The 15,826-nt window shown below is 45.4% G+C and overlaps 1 protein-coding gene across 5 annotated transcripts in view; it reads right to left on the bottom strand.

Moving 5' to 3' along the window:
• DGCR2 (DiGeorge syndrome critical region gene 2) overlaps window positions 1-15,826 on the bottom strand; it is a 90,191-nt gene that overhangs the window by 57,583 nt on the left and 16,782 nt on the right. For 2 of the 5 annotated variants that reach the window (XM_072599827.1, XM_072599828.1), the window contains exons 2-3: window positions 13,165-13,197; window positions 2,662-2,784 (exon numbers count right to left, since the gene is read on the bottom strand). In XM_072599827.1, the coding sequence (XP_072455928.1) occupies window positions 2,662-2,784; window positions 13,165-13,197 (156 nt within the window). Of the gene's footprint in view, window positions 1-1,632; window positions 1,723-2,661; window positions 2,785-13,164; window positions 13,198-15,826 lie in introns of those variants that run through there. The other 3 variants (XM_072599829.1, XM_072599830.1, XM_072599832.1) reach the window with 2 other exon arrangements.

Raw genomic sequence — 15,826 nt, 5'->3', positions numbered from 1 at the left:
GCAAAGTTCCTGTTTGTACAAAAATATTTCTAGCAGCTTGTTTTGTGGAGACAAAGAACTGGATGTTGACAGGATGACCACCCATGGGGGATTAGCTGAATAAACTGTGGTCTACGATTGTGATGGAATATCATTGTGCTATAAGAAATGACAAAAGGCGTAGTTTCAAAAAAACATGACAAGATCTATATGGACTGTTGCGAAATGAAGTGAGAAGAACTGGGAAATCACTGTGCACAGTAACAGAAACGTTGTTTTGATCATCAAGTGTGAACACCCGGCTACTCTGATCGACACGATGATCTAAGACAATTCTGAAGGACTCATGAAGAACAATGCTGTCCGTTTCCAGAGAAAGAACTGATGAATTCTAAATACAAACTGACATATAATTTTCTCACGTTACTTTTCTTGCCTTTTTTCCCCAATATGCTGATATGGAAATGTTCTGCATGATTCTACATGCATAATTTTGCTTGCCTTCTCAGTGGGTGGGGGAAGGGGCAGGAAGAAGAGAGAGAATCTGGAACTCAAAATTTAAAAAGAATATTGGCAATGAATTATAAAAAGAAAAAAATTTTAATTGACTTAGAAAATCCATCCACCCAGATCATCCAAAAATTCAAAATAAGTGGGAATTTGGCCATTGTTTGGGGGCCTCCAGGACCTCAAGTGGCACAAGAGCAGACCTTCCAGCCAGGACAGAAACGGCAGCTCCAGAGCCTCTGAAATCATCTACTCCCACAACTCATTTTACAGAAAGTCCTCAAGATTATTTAGCATCCAGGAGGTGTTTAATTAATGCTTGCTAGATGCCTTAATAGACTATTTTAATGAGCTGCCATGGCCAAAACAATTTACCAACCAGTGGCCACTACTGAACTTGGCTGAGTCCACAAGTGGGCTTGTCTGCTGAGCTCTTCCACATCCTGGGAGAGTCTCTGAGAGCCCGAGGTTAGTCCCATGATGAGCTGAGGCCTGGGAGGGCCGTTGGTGGAGCTGGGGAACACATCACAGAAGTTTATGAACTCTGTGATGCAACCCAGAACAGAGACAATACCACAGTCTGCCTTCTCGTACCATTGATCTCTTTCATCAGTCTGAAGCAACAGCTCTTCCTGTGATGGCCTAATACCAGGGTACAGAGACACATAACAACCTGAAGCTTTCAAAATACCCCTGCAAGTGGTCATCCAGGGTAACAATGGTGCACAGAAGAGTCAGGGATGGTAAGCTCACTACCTTGATGATCTGAAGAAAATAATAGAGAGAAAAAGAAAAAGGAATACACTGGAGGGCGGGGAGAAGGAGGAAGAAGGGGCAGGGCAACAGAAAATTATCTCACATGGGGGGTACAGTTGACCCTCATCTGAACTGATCAAATGAGGATAGAATGTACGTACACGTACACACACACACACACACACACACACACACACACACACACACACACACACAGTGGAATACAGAAATACATTTCATTCAACAGGGAACAGGAGTCAAGGGAGAGAAGGCAGAAGAGGGAAAAAAAAGGAGAGCAGATTAAGAGAGGGGCAGCTAGGGGCGCCATACGGCACAGAGGGCTGGGCCTGGGATCAGGAAGACTCATCAAATCGAGCCTCAGACACTTACTAGCTGTGTGACCCTGGGCAAGTCACTTCACCCTGCTTGTCTCAGTTTCCTCATGGAAAAAGGAATGGCCAACCACTCCAGTGTCCAAGAAAAACCTAAATGGGGTCACAAAGAGTCAGACATGCCTTAAACAAGTGAACAATAAGAATAAGAGAGGGTTCATTTCTGGGCTAAACAAATCCTAAGGATGTATAAAAATATTTATAGCAGCCATTTTTGAGATGACTAAGAATGGGAATCTGAGGGGACAGCCATCCGTTGGGGAAAGGGAAAACAAATGATGATACATAATGTGACGGAGCACTGCTGGGCTATAAGAAAGGAAGAAGATGGTTTCAGAGAAACCTGGGAGAGCCCCATGAACTAATACAGAGGGAGGTGAACACAACCAAGAGAATCATGGATTCAGTGACATTAATACAGGGAAGGCAAACAACTCTGACAGAACTGGGAGCTCTGAGCAGGATGATGAGCACCCCAACTGTAGAGGCCCAACGAGGAAACAGGCTTGTCCCCTGCTGAGAAATGAAGAACTTGAGTGCAGAAGCACGCACATTTTTTTTGGACATGGCCAACGTGGAAATTCATTCTTACGGACTACATGTTTGTAACAGGGGGCAGATTTGGGGCGAGCATTAATAGGCTATAGTAGATAACAAGCACACTCTGCATACTTTTCAGATTATGAAAAGAAAGTTGCATGAAAACATTCCTAAAAAGGCAGATCTTTACTGACTGAAAACAAAACAGTGATTAAGAAAAAGGAAAGTTCACCAACCCCTGGGTCAGAAAAGAACATGGTAATTAAATGGTTAATGTTACTTGGCTAAAAGTATGTAACTGCTTTGGATGTTGTGGCTTCATTGGGGTCTCTCCCTTTTGATTTGGTTATTTAGTATCTGAGAATATCATTAGGTCCGGAACACAGAAGAACGGTGCATTCAGGCCATGGCCAGCCACCTGGCAGGGCCACAGCCAGCATTTCCAGAACATGAACAGTAAGGTTTGTCCGGTGTTCTCATCACTCACCTGGACAGCCAACCTCGTCACTCTCATCTTCACAGGTCCCCCTGCCATCACATTGCCAGGAGAGGGGGATGCACTGGATGGCACCACTGCGACAAGCAAACTGGCCTGGATTGCACCGCAATTCTAGAAGACATAAGTTTGCAAAATAATTCAGGAGGTGGAGACAACCTGATATGCTGCATGCAAAGATGGCAGTCTGGCTGACTGGCTCCTCCAAGATCCTACAGTACAGATTAAGTCTGGCTAAGTTCAATGCAGGCCATTCAACTCAAAATCATTTATTAAGGTGCAGGTGCTAGAGAAACCTCAAAAAGCTGACTTTCCAATGGGGAACTCAGCAGGTCCACCCATCAGTAGGTCTAAGGCTGTCATGAGTGAGGACGTGACCCCTGAGCTGAACCTGGAGAAAGACAAGTCTTGTGGGAGGTGACATGCAAGATGGAGGGCACAACAAGAATTAAGATGGCCTGAGAGGATGCACAGAGGCAGGAGATGGAGACAGAGCTTTGAGGAAAATAATGCAATTTGGGTAGAACTGAAAGCTTGGGAAGAGAAGGAAAGGTCTGGGCAACTTGTTGGCCTTTCCAATTGGAATCAAATAATTCTTTTTAGGCTAACTCACTGACAAGAGAAAGACCTCCAGGTCTTTTCCTCCATTCTATCCCCTTCCCAATTCTCCTCTAAGGCTACAGAGCTAATGAATCATATCCTGGTTCCTAGAACTCCAAAAGGACATCAATTAACAAATGTATTTATAATGAAAAAGCAAAAGGCTTTAGCAAAAACACAAAGTTGATGGGGGCGAAAAGAAGTCTCATCCAGAATGAAGCCAACCTGAGTCATCCTTCAATACCATCGTGCAATCTGGAGATGAGCTTTGGGTCTCCAAGGCTTAGCCATCCAAACACAATCTCCAAGAGCAAAAGGCTGATGAAAGACAGTACGACTTTATCCAAAAACCAGCCTCATTTAAGAGACTCATCAAAAGGGGAAAAAAAGGTTGGTGATTTTTTTTTTTTACAACAGCAACTTAAAAACTGGTCTAAGGCATGGAGGAACAGTAAGCTAAACTGATAAAGGAGAACCCACACAAATAAAACTTGTGGTCTGAAGGAGGATTACAGCCCCCACCTCATATAACACTTCATTTATTTTGCCCCTGCTGCATGTTGGTGAAGCTGGGCTGTATGCTCCATGAGAACAGGTCTTTCTCTACACTTGGTACCATTCAGTTAGTGCCAGCCACAGCGCTCTGGGCATGGGAGGCAAGCCTTTCATAAATGTTTACTGAATGAATATGGATGCTGAATTAAATACCGTAAATGAAAAACAAACTGCAGTTTAAAGACAGGAAACAATTTTCAGTTGCAAAAAAAAAAAAAAAAAAGACACTTATTTCTGAATTGAAGTTCCTAGCCAAAAAATCTGAATGGAGGCAGGCACATGATGGGTAAAGAGACATGCAGAGGTCTTGCAAATCAAAACCACTCTAGACTTTCCCATTGGATGCATGGCACAGAGTTCAAAGGAAAAGCAGCCTACAAACTGATCACACTTTTAAGATCAAACAGTAACATTTACTAAACAGCATTCTGCTATGAAAGGACAACATATGGAGACAGACTCGGTGGGAGACCCCAACCCTAGTTTAAAAAGGGAGAGAAGGCATCTAGGGGAAACCTCACTCTCCCTCCTATCCTCACCATCAGGGAGAAGTTCCATTCTTCTTGGACGAGAGGAACGGGACCCTGAAATGAGTCATTCACCTTTCCTACCCCATCCTTCACCCTTCATCATTCACCATTGACAGAGTTTGTGAGAGGAGAAAGGGCACACATCATCTGACATGCACCACAGGGACTGGGAGAGCACGTTTCAAAAGGGTCATGGCAAGGATGGGTAGGATCCCGGCAAGGATGGGTAGGATCCCAGGGACTAACATTCCAGAGAGGAAGTCACCCCAGTGTGGAGGGGAAACTCCTAAAAATGAAATCTGAAGAAACAAAGAGAAAATTCCAATACACAAGAGAGACATCTACCATCAGCTCAGACATGTCCAAAAGCTAGAAAGCAAGGGCAGGAAACAGAGGAGGGATCCCAAAGCCCTCATAGACCAGTGCAGCATAAAGAACATTGGGAGTATTCCAGCTCAGAATGAGCTGGGCTGGGAAGGGAATGAAACACAACAAATGGGACACATAGCTGAACTGCAGAAGAGGAAGATGAAAAAAGGGAGAAGATCAAATAAAGCATTTAAAGCCTTTCCTACCTTTCCAGCTACTTCCATCCACTCTATGCCCTAACTTCATGGCCACCTTCCTATTCCTCACATGGGTCACTCTACGACCAGCCTCAACACCTTTGCCATTGCGGTCCTCCACACCAGGCATGCTCTCCTTCTTCACCTCTATCTCTTACCTCCCCTCTTCTGCCAGAGATCTTTTCTGGTCACCCCTTCCCCCATGGTTTCCTTCCATTTACACTGTATACATGCCACATGAGCAGAGCTATTTGTATGTGGTCTCCCCTATTCAAATGTGAGGTGCTTGGGAGCAGGGTCCATGTTGGCACCTGTTCTGACACTCCTAGTGCCTGGAATACAGTAAGTACTTAATAAATGCTGCCGACTGACTGACTTTGTATCTCCATATCCAAAACTGACATTGGACACACAGGTCTCCTTCATTAGAAGCCTTCTGACAGAGGCTGGGGGACCAGGGATGAGTTAGCCTAAACAGACTGACATTCCTTCTAATGCTGAAATTCTGGGGTGCTAGGAACCTAAGAATATAAAAATCAATAAAATAATAAAATATTTAAAATGCTGTTCATGATCAAAGGAAATGGCAGGATCATGGGTGTAGACTTGGGAGGAACTTCAGGGTCATCAAGCAGAACTCCCTTTATTTTACAGATAAGGAAACTGAGGCCCAGAGAAGTTATGTGACTTGCCCAAAAACACAGTTGCAAGTGGTAGGCAGGATTTGCACTCAATTTCTCTTACCTGAGCATCAATTCACAAATGGGATATTTTAAATGGCTTTTTAAGAACCACTTATAAATAAAATCCCACCTTAATACAGCACTGAAAACAAGTCTCAAACCCCTAGACTTCCAAAAGCCCTCATACAGCTTTGCAATAATGCTCAGCTGTGGCCTAAACTCGTCCTGGTCACTCCTACCAGATGCCTTATGCAGTCCTGGCACCTTCTCCACTCAATTCACTCATGATTCATGAACATTCCCATCCGTACAAAAGGTCTGCTGACCACCACCTAACAACACGCAATGAAACTCCTGAGGTGGAATTCACACACACACACACACGCGCACACACACACACACGCACACACACACACGCACACACTCCTTCCCTTTGGGCCCCTTCACTCCCAACACGAGCCCCAAATCGACCCTGATTCCATCTGACAAACCCAAGCACCCTGCTGGGACAGGCCTAATATGAGATTACGCAGCTAAGAAGTCACTTCTAAAGACCCTGAAAGTCTGTCCAAGAATTCCAAAGCTCATTAAGGTTCTCCGGCTCTTCTCAGGCCATTTTCTATTCTTTCTGTATAGAATTAACTAGGGACATATCATCTCCCCTGAAAGAATACAACCTACCCTGGGAGCAGCCCCCACCTCAGAACCTCGTACAGAGAATGCACCCAACAAATGATTTCTTGATAGATGCCCCTCATGGAACACGCCACTGCTAAGGAATCAGCCTTCAAGAAAGCCCATTTCTGAATTGTTTCTTCAGTTTTAATTACCGGTCACGCAATAGTACTTGCTAATGTCCATGTCAATACAATTTAGTGGGCTAGCCTGCTAAATTAGTTTTAATAGCAAAATTATGTTCCAAAAATCTGCCAGATAAACTTTAACATACAATGTGTTTATAAGTTGGTGACAACCTGGAAACTCTATACCTAAACACAAAAGCCAACAGGGACAGATCCTGCCGCCACCTCATCCTTCCTCTCCTGTCAGTCCAACACCACCCCAGAGAACAGACAGTTAGACAGAAAGATCGTCTTTGCTTCAGGTTCAGCAGAATCCCTTTTTAAGCCAGAGTCAGGGGATGACTTGACACCACTTCAATGTCAACTAAGTCACACCTTATGTAGTTCATAGGCTTTAGACCTGGACATATCTTAAAGATCAACAAATCCAACCATCATTTTATCTTTGAGGAACCAAAGTCCAGAAAAGTCGAGTAATTTCCCCAAGGTCATATAGGTTAAAAAAAAGCTGACATTTTAAGTGTTAAGGCTAACAAAGTGTTTTCCATATATTGCCTCATCTGGTCCTCACAATTCTGAGAAAGGTGTTATAGTGGCCACATTTTACAGATTAGGAAACCGAGGCTCAGAGAGTAAAGTAATAAAAAGCCGCACCAGAGCCCAAACAGCAGCGCTCCTGCTCCTCTGCCATCCCGTCCAGAGGACGTCTGAAACGGTGTGATAATGAGCCAACGGATCAGCAGTCAGGTTCTACGGCATTTAAAGTTATCATAACAGAAGATATTCCATCTCCACGGAAGATGACAGAGAAAGAGAAAAGAGAATTAGGCTGTGACAAGGTAGTTTACTCAAGCCTGAGGAAGAACGGGGCAGGACAGCCCCAAGGGAACAGTGAAATCGCACCCTTGATGAAAGAGCGGCTGACATTTACGTAGCGCCTACTATGCACCGCACGTGCTAATCATTTTATAATTATAACTGAGCCAAAAGAAAATCCAAGTCCTGCAGTCCTTTAACGTGGAAGCTGCCTGATCCTGTGTGATATACTGACTGTAGCTCCAACATTTGAACTGTTTCTTCTTGATTGCTTACGGTATTCTTCCCTTGATCTGTAAGCTCTGGAATTTGGTTATCATGTTCCTGGGAGTTTTCATCTTGGGGTCTCTTTCAGATCATCAGTGGATTCTTTCAATTTCTATTTTGCCCTCTGGTTCTAATATATCAGGACAGTTTTCTTTGACAATTTCTTGAAAGATGTTGTCCAAGCTTTTTTTTTTCTTTTTAAACCAAGGCTTTCAGGTAGTCCAACAATTCTTATAAAATCTCTCCTGGGTCCATTTTCTATGTCAGTTGTTTTTCCAATGACAAATTTCAAATTTTCTTCTATTTCTTTTACTTTTTTTTGTTATTTTATTATATTCTGATGTCTCATAGAGTCATTAGCTTCCACTTGCTCAATTCTAATTTTTAGGGAATTATTTTCTTCAGTGAGCGTCCTTCTCCATTTGACCAATCCTATTTTTAGGGAGTTATTTTCCTCAGTAAATTTTTATATATTTTTTCCCATGCTATTGACTTTTTTCATGATTTTTTTTGCATTACTCTCATTTCTTTTCCCAATTTTTCTTCTACTTCTCTAATTTGATTTTTAAAATCCTTTTTAAGCTCTTCCAGAAATTCCTTTGGGGCCTGAGACCAAATTACATTTTTCTTTGAGGCTTCACATGTAGTCAATACTACTGTCTTCTTCTAAGTTTATGCATTGATTTTCCCTGTCACCATAGTAACTTTATACAGTCAAGTTTTTTTTTTTCTTTTTTGCTCATTTTTTCTGCCATTTTGTGACTTAGTATTTTTATGTGAGAATTGGGCTTTGGTCCTACATTGTCCCAAGCTTTCTGTGTGGGGACTCAGAGTTTTGCTGCTGGCTTTCACTGGGCTTCAGGGCATAGCTGCTTGCTTTCAGAGGAGGGGAGGGTCTCCTTGTTGGCCTCCTTGGGTGTGGGGGTTAGGGGCTGGCCTGCTCCAGGGCTGGGCCAGGCTGCTGGGTTGCTAGTGAAACAGGGTTTCTCTTCCTGCCAGCCCTGAGGTGGGGCCTCACCACTGGTCAACAATAGGGTCATGGCCTCAAAATGGTGGCCTGATGGCTGGGGCTGAGGGTGGGGCTGCTAGGGTGGGGCCCTGCTGAGCTACAGAGACTGCTCATTTGCCTAGGGGAGTGCTGATCTACAGGAGGGCGGGGTCTTGCAGGTGGATTGTCCCAGACTTGGAGCCTCAATGCTGGCCACTCCCCACCCCTGCTGCTGCTCTTGCACCCTGTTCCCCTCCTACCTCAGTGAGGCAGACCTTTCCTGTCAGGCTGCTAAGCTGCTTTGCTGCTCCTAGATCAATTTTGAAGCAGTTTTCTAGTTGTTTGGAGAGGGGCTGGGAGGGCTTCACAGGGCTCCTTCCTCATTTGTCATCTTGGCACCAGAAGTCCCAAGTCTTCCTTTCAATGAGTTGTTTTTCATCAATCTGATTACTGTTCCAATGACTAGAAAACTATGGCTCCTTCCTTCCTTTTCTTGCCCCAAGGATTGTCTGTGAAGCACAAGACATGTTCAAACCACAGGAGGGGGTCCCATTTTCACCAACTGTTTGTAGGCCTATGGCTCAGCCCAAGTCCCACAGAGCTCAGTAAGTTCTAAGTCATTATCACTCTCCCACATTCTACCACTTTCATTTTTTAAGACCCACCTGTTGTACTGAAAATCTCTCTCAATGGGGCACTGCCATCACAGGCGTGCCCAGCAACCAATCTTCCTCAACAGGAATGTCAGTGTCATGTTGTCTGTCTGCCACATCTCTATGCAGGGCATGTCAATAAGGAGAAGCTCCACCTACAGATCACCCTCTGGTGCCTAGGCCACTTGTAGTGCAAACAGGGAAATGTGGGTTTCTGAAACTGATCAGGATGACCTTCAGACATGGGCAATTCCTCTTTGCCCTCTATTACCTGCAAGTAAAACCCATTCATGGTGTTCCACATGTGATTCCCCAAGCACCATGTGCAGAGATCACTCCATTTCTCTAGCCCACTAGCTGTCCCTGTGGCTGGCACATTCTTCCTCTTCATCTCAGCATCTTGGAATAAGAACTCAACCCCAGAAGCCCTTCTAGATGCAGCCCTTCTGTGTCTCCCTCCACCCCAGGGCCCTCCTTCCCCCAGCTACCCCGGATTCCCTGGATTCTAGGTCTGGCATCTGCTTAGAGACAGGGAGGCCTTCCTTGGTGGAATGGAAGCCCTCTGAGAGCAGGGACTGCTTCACTTTTATCTTTGCATCCTCAGCAGCTCAACAGCAGGTACTTAATAAACGATTGTGAATAAACACTTCTTGACTGACTGAGATCAGGAGCCAAAGGCAGCCCTGTGTTTCTCCTAGTGGAGGAGATTTCTTTACACTTGTTGATTCTGATCACGTCTTGACAACACACTCCACCAGTATAAAGGTGTCACTTCCACTGAGCAGACTTCAGGCTATCAGAGCCAAAGCTTTCAGACAAAGACTATCTAAAAGAACACAGACCCTGGCACTCCATGAGGGATTTGGAGGATTGTTACAAAATTCAGAAACAGCATTCAGTATTGCAAATCTGAGGACGGGAAGGAGAAGAGGAAGGTCCAGACTTGTTGTGGTTTCCCCCATAGCCAAAGGCTTTCCACAAAGCCCTTAAGCAGGAAGACCCTCAAGGTGGAGGACAGGAGAGAGTCTGCTGTCAACTGAGACTCTTATCAAAATTATATTCTTGTTAATTTAAAATGGAGAAAACCACAGAAAGCTTCATTCCCAGCCAGAGTGTGAAAGCACCTCACAAATACACCTCTCTCTGCCCTGTATCTTGGGGGGGTGAAAATGTAGGCTCCCCAGTTAAAACAGGTTTGGGGAGGGTTCCTAAGATCATACATAGAGCTCATTCCTACTAAATGAAAGGTCTTCTTCTGAGCCAGGGAACCATCTGCAAACAAAGCCAACCATGGAGGTGCTTTTCCTTTTAAAACAGTGAAGTGGCACAGCCTGTTCCATATGTTGATTCTTTTTCTAGATGCAGTTTCCCCTCTGTCAGCGGGTCTCAGCATGCTTCCACATAATGTAACCCCACTGTATCTCCTGTGCGCTTCACGGTGGGAAATATAGTATGAGCTTGAAGATATCTCTATTGATTTTCTCCCCACAAAGAAAGGAGAAAACAGTACAGGAGTCTGCCTAAGTCTGCATTTGGTAGAGAAATAAGGCCAGTGTTTGCTTTTATTTAGACCAGAAAATAGAGGCAAACACTCTCTCCCATCTGCCAAGGCCCGTAAATCCCCATGATAGAGAATCGATCCTACAAAGGTCAGACTTCAATTCCTCTGACGACGTCCTTTCCAGGAATAAGAAATGACCATGAAATAAAAGTGGCTTATCCAAGTGATATGGATGGACTCCTTCCCCCTAGGTTGCTCCAAAGCCTCCAGGTGCATGGGTGTGACCCTGGGCCCCTCCTACCCCACAGTAAGAAACAGAGAAATGATGGGCCACCAGGGGAGTCACATCACTAGGCCATGGTAGCTCATAGAGCCTGCACAGCCAAGCATAAAGGAGTGGGGGGGTGATCTGCCCTCTCCCTCACCTCCCACCATGCGATCAGGAGCTTCTCTAAAATACTGACATAGGCCAAGAATATGATGCTTGGAAAGGGAGGATGGCAGTGCCCATCACCAGTAGGCTTGGTCCCCAAAGAGTTCCACTTCACTTCAGCCTCAGTAAAATGAGAATTTGTAAACTGAGAATCTCTCAAGTCCCTCTCCAGCTTTAAGACTGGATAACGCTAATCGTTAACAAAAAGAAAAGTTGGTGATGATGATGATACATGAAAATATTGATGGCAGAACACTGACCAAGGAAGGGCTCAGCAAACGGTGGTACAAGGGTGTAAAGGAATATTGTCTGTGCTAAGGCATGATAAGAATGATAGAGAGAGATGCACGCAAAGGCTGGCATGAAGTGATAGGACGTGATGTGAGCAGGGCCAGGAAAGCAGCTCCATACGGGGAAGCCCAAGAAGGATGGAAAAGCCCAGCCCCACCAATTACAGCCCAGCTCCTTTGCAGAAGGGAGGAGCAGGGCAGGGCACAGGGCAGGGGACAAGGATGGGCAGGGGACAAGGATGGGCAGGTCGGTTTTTTCAACGGGTTGATTAATAATAATAATATTAATGGTGAACATTCATACAGGGCTCAGTATGTGCTAAGCACTTCACAAGTATCTCAGATGGTCCTCACAAAAACCCCAAGAGGTAGGTGCTATCATTAGACCTATTTCACAGATGAGGGAAAAAAGGCTGACAAAGGTTAATGACTCCCCTGGAGTCAGAGAGCTAAGAAGGGTCAAAGGCCTAATTAGTTCTGTGGGTTGTTTTTTTCCTTTTCTTAAAAAAAAATTCTGTTAGAAAGAATAATGATCTGGGAGAGCTTCAAAGGGTGCCGGGGAATCCTAGATTCATAAACATCCTCAACATGATCGTTCAACATCATAAAAATCTCCTGAATTTCTTCCAATGATTCTCTGGCTCTAATCAGAAAGACTGGTCTCCCACTAAGGGCAGCTCCGCCATGTGCTGACAAAGGCTGTTCTCTTGCCCAGCCAGACTGCCTGAAACTCTGGCTGGACTCGCTCCTTTGCATTACACAAAACTCTCCACAGCCAGGACTATGGAAGCCATGAAATGAGCTAGGACCACCTGCACCTGAGGGCCCTCAGACACCTTCCTCCATAACAGAAAGCCTGAGCCCCATGAGAACAGACACAGGGAGAGGGAGAGGGAGAGGAGCACACAGTCACCCCGGCCTGCCTTCGCTCATGGCTTTCGACAAGAAATGAACAAACTGGGTCACTGCTCACATTGGGTCCACTCTGGGTTTACTTTTATTAGGAGGGTCTGCTCTTACCAAAGCCATCTCTTGTAAAAATGTCTGAGTGAAGGCACTATGAGAATCTCCAAGTCGGAATGACCTCAACAGCCTGCTAAACCATTCAGTTAGTCATTCATTCAATAAACATTTATTAAGCACCTACTGTGTGCCAGCCTTTCTAGGGCTGGAAGGAACCTTAGAAGCAGTCTGGTCCCACAGAGATGTGACTTGCCCAGGGCCACACATCCATGAGGTATCAGAGGAGGAATTCCCAGCTTTGTAGCCAGCACTTGGTCTGCTGTACCAAGCTACACTTGCTTGACAGATTTCTCAGGATCAGAGACTTAGGTCTGGAAGGAACCTATGAAATCATCTAGCCCAGTCCCCTTGCTTTTGGGGGGAGGGAGGAGGAGGGACGGGGAAAGAGGGGGAGGGAGGAGGAGGGAGGGGGAAAGAGGGAGAGGGAGGAGGAGGGAGGGAGAGGGAGGGGGAGGGAACTAAGGCCCAGTAGGGGCCAAGGCAAGACTTGACCTCCAACGCCATGACTCCATGTTTAGGGCCTTGGATCATCTGGTCCATCTCCTCTCTGAGCAAAGGAGGAAAGTAAAGCCCCATCGGGTGGGATGAGGTGACAGAGTAGTCCAGAACCCCTGACTAGAACGATCCTATGGCCTTCCTTCAATGCTAGCCTCACTGTCTTCGGGAGGCCAACAGCAGAGAGGACACCCTCAGACCCACCCTGTGAGAATTAAATAGGGAAAGGGATACCAGGTGATGCAGTATATTATCATCAGGTGGGAACCGAGAGCAGGAGAGCCTACTCACCTGACAGAAGTCTCGCCAGGGCTAGTGGTGGACCTGTAATTTAAAATTTAAAAGAAACTTACAAAGCAGTTGGAGATTTCCTTGAGCAAAAGCCAAAACTAATGGTTAGCTACAGATAAACTGAAACAAAGCCAATGAGCGTGTACAGTAACTGGGTCACTTCAGCTCACCCACACAGATGCCTGTTTTTTACCCAAGCCCATGAAGAACAACACCATGATACTGTCTGGTAATTGTCTGATCTTCAAGTAGTTGTAGGCTCACTCTGGAGTAGCCCCACTGGACATCATGGGGTCAAGCATCCTCATTTACTGCAGATAAAACAGAAGCCCCGAGTGGGAAATGGACCTACCCACAGTCCCACTTAGTTCATGTCAGACTTGGCACTTGGAGAAAAGAACTACAGAGGCCAGCTAGCCCAAGCCCCTTATTTTACAGATGAGCAAACTGAGGCCTAGAGGTAGGTTGCAATTTGTCCTGGAGTTCACGGCAGAGGCAGGATTTGAACCCATGACCTCTGATGCCCAAACTGGTGCTTTTCCCCCTATGCCTACCCACTCTGCCTCCCTCCTGATCCATGTCAAGGCTCTGAGCACTGAATTAGGCTGCTGTACTTGTCAGAGAAGCAAACATTTAAAAACTGACATGATTTTTAAAATGTTTTTCAATTAAATCCTAAGGAATATGAGACCTTAGAAAGCAGCCCTCTGGGGGTTATGAGCTGGTGCTTTCTGATGTTATAAAATGCACCCCGGAAAAGGCAGATGAGGAAACACTGGGCCACAGATGCAGAGAAGGGCCTTGCACCAGGAGCCCCATTTGTCACGTTCTCAGTAGAGCTGGGATTCTCAGAAAGCAAAGTCAGCATTCTTCCTGTTAGCCCAGAGGAAAAGGCGGAGCTCTGGGCCAGGGAGCTGAGGAGGAGGGGTGACCAGAGCAGCAGGAGCCAAGAGCCCAAGGCGAAGGTGAGGCCTGTACCAACCTCTGCCCCAGCTGAAAGCATTCTTCAGCAGACAGATGGAAAGTCTCTACTGCTAATACTTAGCAATCATTCCTCATGGAGGAGTGTTGGAAGAGCTTTGTAGGACTGGGTGAGAAAGGAAAAGAGAGGGACACATCCTCACTCGAGGCAGGCCATCTCAGCGATCTGAAAGGGTCTCTCTATCATCGTTATTATTAACAGCATGCATTTATGCAGCACTCTTAAAAATATTTCATGTGCTCTCACAACAACCCTCTGAGGTAGGTTCTATTATTTCCCCATTAGCAGATGGAAAAACTGAGGCTGAGAAGTTAAATGACCTGCCCAAAGTCACACAGTTTAAGTTTCTGAGGCTGGATTTGAACTCGGGCCTTGCTGTCTCCAGGGGTCTATTCACTGTGGCCCCTAGTGACCTCATTTGCTGTGGCTTTGTGTTACACAACTGGTCACACACTGCACCAGTGGGGAGTGAGTTGTGAGGAGCTTCTGCCATAAGGTACCTGCTTCATACCTTGAGAGATAATTTATCCTCCTTTCCGAGGCCAGAGTCTACTGAGTGGGATTTATAACCACCTTTAAACTAAAAAATGTTTACAAGAGAGGCCGCTAAAGCTCTTCTGTTCTCCAAAAGAAGGCTTCATCTTCTTATATTAGGGGCCAGAACTGCTATTTAAGACAGTCTTTTTGTATACTAAATCAAAGAAGAGCAGGAAACATGGAGAGAGCATTTACTTCCCAAATCTAAATGATCTATTTTGTGGTCCCACATGGAACTTGAGAATTCAATAAGACAGGCAGCTATTCAATTTCATATCAACTTTTCAAGCAGTTAGAAATATAGACTCCTGGATCAGAACTGCAAGCTAAGAAAGGAAACTCTTCATTCTAAAAACATTTGCTGAACTGTAAGGAACTGTCCCCCATGCTACTTCCCAGGTTCCTGATCTCAGTGTCAACTTAACCCTCACCCCACCTGTCCAAACCCTAACAGACTCAATCAGCTGCCACACCCTGTAGTTTCTATGTCAGCGTCTCAGAAATGCTGCTTTCTCCCTTCTCACACAGGCACCAATAGAGCTCAGGGCTCCCCCATCGCTGGCCTTTACCACTGCCCAATTGTCCCCTCCAGCCCCTCCTCCACACCACTACCAAAGCGAAGATCCAATGGGATCAATCCCATTCTTCAGTAAACACCACTTGCTCCCTAATGCCTTCAGGGTTGGATATGATCTCTAGTATTTAAGGCTCTCCTTCCTAACTTTCTGGTTTTCTTACATACCTACACCCCACCCCAAACACACACACACACACACACACACACACACACACACACACACACGAGAGCTCGAGCTTTGGTTCAGCTCATGAGGGCCCTCAAACAATGCTCCTCAACAAAGTTTGGACTTTGTTCTGTGAGCAGTAGGGAGCCATGAAAGGTTTTTGAGCTTAACAGTGGCATGATCTGATCTTTCCTTGGGGAAAGAAAAACTGAAAGGAAAAGCTTTATGGAGATGGGAGCCACAAGTGAGACACGCTGCATGTTTTCAGACTTTTAAAATGCTCGGTTGTACTGGGTTTTTTTCCCTCTTTTTTTGTTTCTTTTTGTTTAAAAAAATGCTCAGAAGGGGTGGCTCTGTGGGAGGGAGATGGGGAGGGATACTGAGGGAAACCATCTTGACG

Source organism: Notamacropus eugenii, chromosome 4, assembly GCF_028372415.1.
Source record: "Notamacropus eugenii isolate mMacEug1 chromosome 4, mMacEug1.pri_v2, whole genome shotgun sequence".
Classification (NCBI taxonomy): domain Eukaryota; kingdom Metazoa; phylum Chordata; class Mammalia; order Diprotodontia; family Macropodidae; genus Notamacropus; species Notamacropus eugenii.
Note: the sequence above shows the minus strand (reverse complement) of the source record. Positions and strands in the feature narration are given on the sequence as shown.